This window comes from Microtus ochrogaster (assembly GCF_000317375.1).
Source record: "Microtus ochrogaster isolate Prairie Vole_2 chromosome 14 unlocalized genomic scaffold, MicOch1.0 chr14_random_1, whole genome shotgun sequence".
Classification (NCBI taxonomy): domain Eukaryota; kingdom Metazoa; phylum Chordata; class Mammalia; order Rodentia; family Cricetidae; genus Microtus; species Microtus ochrogaster.
In genome coordinates, this window is record NW_004949096.1 from 25243826 (window position 1) to 25253383 (window position 9558).

The 9558-nt window shown below is 42.3% G+C and overlaps 1 protein-coding gene across 1 annotated transcript in view; it reads left to right on the forward strand.

Moving 5' to 3' along the window:
* Positions 1-9558, forward strand: part of Ryr3 (ryanodine receptor 3) — a 571876-nt gene that overhangs the window by 237449 nt on the left and 324869 nt on the right. The window contains exon 5 of the mRNA XM_026787730.1: positions 7366-7440. Within this exon, the coding sequence (XP_026643531.1) occupies positions 7366-7440 (75 nt within the window). The remainder of the gene's footprint in view (positions 1-7365; positions 7441-9558) is intronic.

A 9558-nucleotide genomic window follows, 5' to 3' on the forward strand; every position in this document is an offset into this window, starting at 1 on the left:
AAAAAAAAAAAGATCTACCTGAAAAGTCTCATTGGTTCCTCTGCAATTCTCAGAGACTGAAGAGGCATTGCCCATTCCTATTTGTTTATCTCTCACAGAAGAGAAGCTTGTTGGGCTAAGTCTTGGCAATTTGGGCCAACATGGTGGTCCCCGAGCCTGCAGCTGTAGGGAAAGACAGATCTGGCATCTGCTAACTGCACAAGGCAGCCTTGAAAAGCACAGAATTGTGTAGAACCAAGTCCCTAGAATCAAGAGTGAAATCCAAAGAGATGACCTACAGATTCAGAGACGTTGATGGGCCAGGGACCCACACATGGTATGGACACCTCATGACTGGACACTTTCCGAATAGAATCTGGAGTAAGATTCAGGAAATGGTGAAACAAGAGCTCCGGTGTCTTAAAGAGAGACTTCCTCCGAGGGTTTCTTGTAACACTAGATTGGAGAATAGCACTTGAGAGCCAGCATCTAAAAGCAAGCAGAGAAGCGGTGGATCCCAGTTGCCTTTCATATAGGCTGAGTCATTTACTGAGGATCCTGGTAAAAAGACAGCACCCTTGAGTAACTAAAAGTTTAATTAACAGACAAAGTATATTCATGGAAATCCATCTCTTTAAAAGCATGCAGCACGTTCTCCCCATACACACATGTATGCAACTTACTGAGACGATGATGTTGGTAAGAGTGTTACAGAAAAATTGAGATGCAGGATAAAGTACAATCGTTCTGCAACCGTGCAAGTTGTTATTTCATTGTCTTGTTTATGTGTGTTGGTATACATGCGTGTGTGTGTGTGTGTGTGTGTACATGTGTGACTGTTCATGGGTGGGTTAGTACCTGTGTGCACAGGCGAACATGTGTATGTGTGTTCATGTTCATATGTGGGTGACTATGCATATCTGCAGGTGATGTATGTGCGCACATGTGGATGCCAGTTCATGAGTAAATGAGTACATTGTGTGCAGGTGCACATGTAAACACACACATGCATTTGGAGACCAGAAGAAAACCTTGATCTTATTCCTCAGATGCTATCCACCATTAATTAATTAATTGCCTTATTTACTTACTGACAAGGGCTCTCTCACTGTACCCAAAGGGCACCAGGCAGGTTATGCTGGCTGTCTAGCAAAACTCAGAACTCCGCCTGCCTCAGGCTCCCAACACTAAGATTACAAGCATTCAGTATCACATCCAGCATGTTCTATGTGGGTTTTGGAGATCAGTCTCAGTTCCTTATGCTTTGAAGGCAAGAATTTAGCTGGCTGAACCATCTTCAGTGTCCTGGGATTTTTCTCATCATTTCTGTGTATATACAAGCAGTGGTTGAAGATGCTTTGCATCCTGCATCTTGTCACAGTGGTGCACCATAAACATTTTCTCTTTCTACCTACCCTCATGATGTCAGCCTTTAATGGTTGCAGACTAGAGCATCCTAAATAATCCCTATGGTTTAACAGATAAGACTTCTGTTGCATACTTAGGTTCTTGCCAGGTTTCCTTCCACTTTGTTGTGACCATTATAAGGTCCTTGCCACAGCTATATGCATATGTTCTTGCTCTTTTTGAATTATTCCCAGAAGTAAAATTATTATAGCAGAGGTTATGGACTTCCTTATGGCCCTTTTCATATACTGCCTTGCTGTACCGGGCACAGCCTTACACAGGCTCACATCAGCTAAACCACACTTCACACAGCATTTTACCTTCCATTTTTGCACATGTTGTAGCTATAAAGTGATATAACCAAGATCCACATAATTTTAATTTCTTTTCATTGCTAAAAGAAATAAAAATGTTTCCATATGTTTTCATTTTGTTCTGATAGCTATCATTTATTTATAACTTTTGCCTAGTTCTTTAGTTGAGGCCCAGTTTTCTGCCACATCTCAATGAGTCATGAACCCTTTGCCGCTGTGATCCAACATCTTTGTGTGGTCTTTTAAGTGTCTCAGTTTCCAGTTTTCTGGTGCTCCTTGGGTACAGTCATATCTGCCTTTGGTTTCCTTCGAATGCTCATGCCACTTCAGAGCATCAGCAAAGGATGGAGACTATTGTGTTGCACACTAGTTGTTCTGTAATTTAATTTTAATGTGGAATTTTTAACTCTCATACTCCCCATGAGCTGATGTTCTTATCCTCTCATTGGCCGATGCTGACCATCTCTCTGACTTGCTAGTCACATACGAGAGACATGACTTAATCCTGCCTCTCTTCTGTACAACAACTGCCTCCTTATAGACTATGGCTCATGACGTCAGATCTTTACCTACTGTCTGCAATCTCCATATGCTTCTTTGTGACTCTGCTGCAGACTGAATTAGACTATTTTGCTTAAAAGCATTTTTTAAAAAGTTTCCTTTCAGAATCAAAATTTCTCATTGTTCATATTTCAACATTAATTTCACTGACAATTTTGTCCAACTCCAAACTAGCCTCTTCGTCTTAATCAAAACCACACAGAATCTACATGTGAAATTTAGGGGAATAAGCAATTAACAAATTTTCCTTTTCCCATTAGGTGTACCAAAGTATACCTTTTCATTTCATCAAATCTGAGATTTTATCCAATCTTTTCTCTTGTTTCTCCACAAAGGTTCTACTCACCTAAGTAGGCTATAAAAATCTCAATAATTTATAACAGTCCTGAATTGAGTCTTTGATGGTGAAATAACTGAACTAGCTAACTCTGCGAGGTTACCCACTTTCTCTGGTTCTTGCTCCTTCATTTGGAATGTTGAGCTCATTCACTCTCACTGTCCTATGCTTCAATGGCACCATGGTAATTTAGCAGTCTTGTATCTAGGGAAATTCATACCTCCCGTCCTGTGTAAAAGTCTCTACTGTGTCTTGCAATCTTCTAGAGAGACGTTTTCTTTCTTTCATAGCCTGAGTAGAACAGAAGTGAGATGTGGGATAAGCAAAGAAGAAAAAATCAAAGCAGGCACATCCAGAAACAGCCACACACTATAGAGCCTTCTGGGACCATGGCTTTTGAGGTGTGGTGGGTCACATTCGACAGATCTTCTGTTAAAGAATGATAATAGGAAACTTTTCTAATGGAATATTTTGGGAGGAGAAATTAATCTAATGTATAAGTTGATTGTGAGGACATTCGAAGTATATTCTGGGGAGAGAGGAATGCATGTGCAAAAGCCCTGGAGGTAGGAACAAGGTTATCTGAAAACTGCAGAGCAGTCAGTAAGGCCAGAGCCGAAGTAAAGGGGAATGTGGTCCTGGGAGCTGACGTCAGAGGGGTATAAGGGAGCCAACTCAGCTAAATGCGGTAAGGTTTGACAACTTGCAGCAGCAGGCAAAATCCAGCCTGTCATTTTTACTTGCACAGTGTGCTAGGGTAAAATTGTTGTCTAAACTTTGAACATATTCCTTTAAAAACTATGTGAGGTAGGATTTGGTAAATGTAAGACAGAGATCACAGAGCCTAACATACTTGCCCTGTGAGCTCTCAGAGAAAAACTTCCAATCCTGATGCAGAGAATTCGCATGAGCAGTAGGAGCATTTGCCTCTAACTGGATAGCAAGCCACTGGAAAGCAAAGACATGGCTTACATCTTTGGAAAGGGTGGTTCTGGCTGCCACGTTAGCCCACGACTTACTTAGCAGGCACATTTTGGAGGTCATGACCGTAGGCCAGATAAAACACAAAGCAGTTGCAGGGACTAGGAGCGGTGGGCGGCTAAGTGGTTGCTTGGAGAATGTTTTAGAGGTGGTATCAAGAGTTGTTTTAGATTTGAATGAGAGAAAGGAATAAAGAATGATACCACCCCAAAGTTTGGTTTGCTCACTCGCTGTCAACCATGTAGAAGAAACCAAATGAGAGAACGACCCCTTCTGCTCCTCAGGGCTTGGCTGCTCTGTTCATCTACCACTGACTTCCCTTCCTAAGCAACAGTTTTGGCTGCGACACCATCCTGTCATAAGCTACTCCCATGTCTTGCTGCCTGTGGGACAGTGAGCAATGAGTCTTGGCCTAAATAGCCTGACTAGTCTGTCTGCACCCCAATGTATCCACCTGTCCCTGTCCATGGGCACTAACTACTGGATGGCTGTGAGAAGTCAAGTGTAACTTACATTTCCTGCTTCCAGGACACAGTCCACCCATGTTGCTGTCTCCCTCTGACCATCAATATGTCAGCAGTCTGTGTTTGGTCTGCCTTTTCAATAGAGCCATTCCTTAGCACATACTCTTACCCTCATGGTCTACTTAAAATTTTGTGCTTCACTTCTTTAATATGTATGCTGTTTCTTCATGTAACAAGGTTTTATTTTGTCCAAGTTTCATCTCCCCTGCCATACTACAGAAAAGGAAGTACTGTGGTGCATGGTTAAATACCCTTTGTGATGTTCCCACTCTGCACTTGGGACCCGTATGACTTTGAGTGAGTAATTTAATCTAAGTGTCAGTTCACGTGGCTGTAAAATGGGCATGATTATCATTGCATCACTAGTTAATATCAAGTGAGATGCTTCCTGTGTACCATTCTGTGTTATGTGCCTGCCATAGGATTGGAGCTAATTAGATCCCAGCTATATGAGTCCCATGAAAGATGTCTCTGTATCTCTTCCCATTGGTGGCTTGTGCAATCACTGTGCACACATTAGGAAATTGAGATGAAGATCTGTTGTTAACCCAAGTGTATATGGTACTATCGTATCAACTGTGACACATACAGCAAGGCATCCTCTTTAGGTATCAAATTCTTCCCATATTAAATGTGGCATTCATCGCAACCTTGAAAGGTCACCATGGGGATGGGCTGTAATGGTGTGTGAAGCACCTGATGCATACATGGCATTGCTTCATAGCAGAAACCAACATTGCAATGGTGATAAAAGGCTCCTCTTCCATCCTAGCACCAGAGCCATCCATTCCCCTAACGGCAATTCCCAAAATTTTGGCCTTAGACCAGCAGCATCGGTATCATCTAGACCTTGTTAGAAATGCAGATCCTCGGGCCAGCCCCAGGCCACTGTGGAGTGGGGACCTGGTGATTCTGATATCCTCCAGCATCTACAAACTACTATCTTATATGAAAGAGAAGCTAGAATGTGAGGCTCTAAGCATCTGCAGAGCAAATTAGATTCCATTCCACTGGCATTTAAATCCTTTTCTTTCTCTGGTGGCATCGCAATGAAAGACATGATGTCCCATCAATGTTTCTAAAAGTATCAGAGGAGAACAGCCCAAGTCACTCTGTGATACTGTACAGAGTCTGCAACTCTTGACTTCTGATGATTACAGAGCTGGTGGGAACACAGAAGAATTAGAATAGAGTTGAACCCACAGTTGATAGGAGGACATCTAATTTAGTCACTTATTCACAGTAGGAGTATGTATATACAACATGAGACATTGGAAACCTCAGTTAAGTTGTAAGGATACAAGCTCATGGGACTATTCCATTTAGACAGACAAGATGTAAAGTGATTTAGTACATCTAATTTTAATGTAAGGTGTTGACACATTTGTAAATACAGCTGAAGTTAGTGCAAATGGTTCCATGAAATTTGGAAATATTGTGAAAAGCTGTATAATCCTACTTGGTATTAAAATCCGAGAACACTTAAATATCTCTATCGGAGGGGTGAACACAGCCACATTTATATTTAGTTATCCTCTTTTCAATATACCACATTTGTCTTTTTTTTCTCTTTAGACTCGTTGAATGACATGGGGGAAAATTTCTGTGAAAGAGCAATTCTGCTACTCCAAACAGAAACAAAATGAAATCACTCATAGCTCATTATCCAGACCTCTGCTTCTCTCCCCACCCCCTGCTTCTTGTCATGTACATTGCTCCTTGCCATGCCTGGAGGGGACAGGATGGGTAGGATAAAACTGCAGACAGTGCCTTGGGAAGCCAGTCTGCAACTCTGAAAAGAATAGGATGCATAAAAGATGCTTTTGGACCACAGACACAGAATGCTGAAATTCCTGTTGCTAGTGGTCCAGGGAAGATGGCTCAGGGGTCAAAGCATTTGCTGTGTAAGCATGAGAACCTGAGTTCTGATCCCCAACACCCACATGAAATGCAAGCATTGCAGCATGTCCCTGTCATCTCAACACCAGGCAGGAGGGTTCCAAGAGCCTTCTGGCTAGTCAGGCAACTGGTCAGGTTTAAAGAGCAACCCTGTCTCAAAAAATATATAACAGGCTAATGAGAAAGACAACCCATGGCCACTTCTGGCCTTCTCAAGCACAAGTATGGGCAAGTACACACACACACACACACACACACACACACACACACACACACACACACACACACACAAAATCTCGTTTGCTCTCTCAGACTTTGTAATCTCCCTTGGGGAAGACACAGCCTGTAAGCAGTTTTAAAAGAGTGTGTGTGTGTGTGTGTGTGTGTGTGTGTGTGTGTTTAAAACGTGTTACCTAGGGATATATTAGCATGATGTTGGGAGAATTAGGTTAGTACCAAAACAGTATGGGATTGGTACCAAAATCATACAGGATTTGTTTTATTTTCATTGTCAATTAAATTGCTTTATTTTAATTGTCAATTTCAGCTGACTGTTCTTTATACCCACTTGTAGCTGGGATGTCACACTTGATTTTCCTAGCATATGTTGTTCATTTCAGCCTAACATTGTATGGATCAGAGTCCCATAGAAGATCAGGCACCAGTGGCTGGTTTTCCTTTGGGCCATTTTATCTTCTCTGACCTCCTTCTCTGCTGTTTGGGCAACCACTATCAAATCGTCAAAATGGATGTGCAGAGGGAGGCAGAGAGGACAGTCACATGGGCCTCTCCACTAAGGGGACCATTTCTGCAGAACTAGCTACTCTATTTTGAAGTCCTGGGTTTCAGAGCCATCCCTGGTTGGTGAGATCTGTGTGAGAAAGACCGTTTGAGTTGCATGGGCAGAAAGCACAGTGCCCAGAAGGGAACGAAAGACTTCAAGATCCACGGCACACATGGATGCTCACAGGCCATGGTGCTCTCCTGCACTAGGCTGTAGTTACTTCTCTCTTGTGTCTCTCTCATCCCGGTTGCTTCTGAGAAGCTCAAAGGAAGGTAAGCCAAGTGTACCTCATTTACATGCTTTCAGTCTGGAACAGCTTTGGGTTCCTGCTCATCCTGGGCAGAGGCCATTTCTGAGGAGAGCAGCAGGCCCTTCCGCCCTCTCCCAAGGATGCCGCATGGCTATGCTCACAAAGTCTCCTTTCACCCATTGGCTGGACACTTGCTTCTTGAATGAATTCTTGGGGAGTTTTGTCATGGTTATTTTTCCCGGAATCTGCATCCCAAATCGTCGTGTTGCTTTTCTGCCAAAGAAGCCACAGCTGGTATGTGCTGACAGATTTCTTCCTCATTCCCACAGGCAGCACAAGGGGGTGGCCACAGGACCCTGCTGTACGGTCATGCAATTCTCCTGAGGCACTCTTTCAGTGGAATGGTAAGCACACGGAGATGTCAGCTTTCACCATTCATGAGAAAGAAAGGATGAACACTGACAGCAGTTCAGAATATAAATAATTCAGTCCATTTTTGCCTTCCTATCACTTCCCACATAACCCAGGGATTTATGTTTACTGAATGTGTGTCCCATTGAGTGAGGAAAAGAGCCATTCCCTTTCTTTAAACTTCACAAAGCCTAACCCTACCAAGCATAGTCCACCAATATACTAGATACACAGTAAATATTTCTCGAATGCATAACTGATCAAATGAACTGTGGAGGAACTGATTTGTTTAGTATTTGAATAATACAAACCAAATGGGATTTTTGTGGAATTTCTCTACTTGTACACAGCAAAAGAAATGGAATGTGTCCAGGGCCTTCAGTCCTGGAAGAATTTGAATCCTTCTAGGTATTATGCTAACCGAGTGGCCGGAGGAAGATAATGGACCAGGCAATCACAGAAAGCTGGCCCGGGCTATACTAATCAGGGACTTGCAACCAAAACGCTAGAGTGGCAATAATTCAGCCGAACTTGGAAAGAAAAAGCTTGGAATAAAAAATAGGCAGAATTTAATTAACATAACTTGAAAAATTCATACACTTCTGATGTTTTGCAAGGAGTTATTGCAAATATTGTGAGGTTGATCTAGTATATGAGCTGACTCCAATAGTATTTGCTCTCAGCACCTAAGTATATAATTTGTGCATGTTCTCGGTGTAAGGAAGATAGCTCTCATTTTCTAACCCTAAGAAAACTGATACACTAACTGTGCAAACAGGAGGACCTGAGTTCAGACCTCCAACACCTGCTGGGAAGGTTGGCATGGCCGCAGACAATCCTAACAGCGTGAGGAAGGGACAGGGGATTGCTGTTTCTTCTCACACATTCACAGGCTCTCCACACGAACTTCTCAAAGCTTGGGCTTCCAAACTGTAGCATGCTCAGCAGCTACTTCTTAAATAATTGATTTGCTGCAGCATATTTTGTCTGAGCACTGGTAAGGAGCTGACCTTTCAGACGGAATCCTTGCCTGATTTGCTACTTCATGGCAAAGGACCGCACAAAGCTGGCCAGCTGTATTTGAGTACTGGGGCAGTTTTGAATGGGGAGACCCTTTGCCTGGTAATCTCTGGAATTGAGAGATGATCACCTTTTAGAATCTGTTTGCTTATTTACAAAGAACCCTAAAATATGCTTTTTTTTTCCTGCCCAGATAGAATAAGTAAATCTTGAAACAGTATCCCCCGACCCCATGACTTGGAAAACTTAGGCTAGCACCTGGTAAAGATGCAAAGGTTTAAACTATTTATGCCTAAATTCACTCCTCTTTTAAAAAAAGAAAGAAAAAAAATAAAACCTCACTCCCAATTAACATAAACCCTCCACTGGCTTTCTTTTAAGTAGCTTTGGTGTAAAGCCTATGAAATAAGCCTTTATAATGCACCGATTTTCCACCTGCTTGCAGAGAGCTGGAGGTTTGCCTGTGCTTCTTTCCCTCCCGCTCTGCTTCCAGCCTACACAACTGTGCATCAGCAAGAAGGCAAGGAAACAGCCCTCGTTTATTTCCCCTATTAAACTGCTTTAAAGATCATTTTAAAAGTTTCACCTGCATATATGTTGTCATAATCCACAAAAAAAATGGATAAATGTTATTTTGAGAGGTTTAAAATATCAGGAGATTCTTTTAAAAGAACTCCTAACAGTTGACAAGGCAACATGGAGAGGGGAAATTCTGCACAGCCCCATCCCCTAGATCAGTGGTTCTCAATCTGGGGTCAAATGGCCCTTTTAAGGGGTCACCTTAGACTGTTGGAAAACACAGGTATTTACATTGTGATTCATAACAGTAGCAAAATTATAGTTATTAAGTAACAACAAAAATAATTTTATGGTTATGGGGTCACCACAACTTGAAGAACTGTATCAAAGGGTCACAGCCCTAGGAAGGTTGAGAACCAGTACCCTAGATGAAGAGTTATAGGAGGCCAATGGGTTCTGAGAGATGGAAAAATACTCTGCTCAAGGGACAATGCCCCACATAGACTATGCAACCTCAAGTGATCAGCTCTGGACACATGGACTCAGTAGATTTTATATATGTGTGTGTGTGT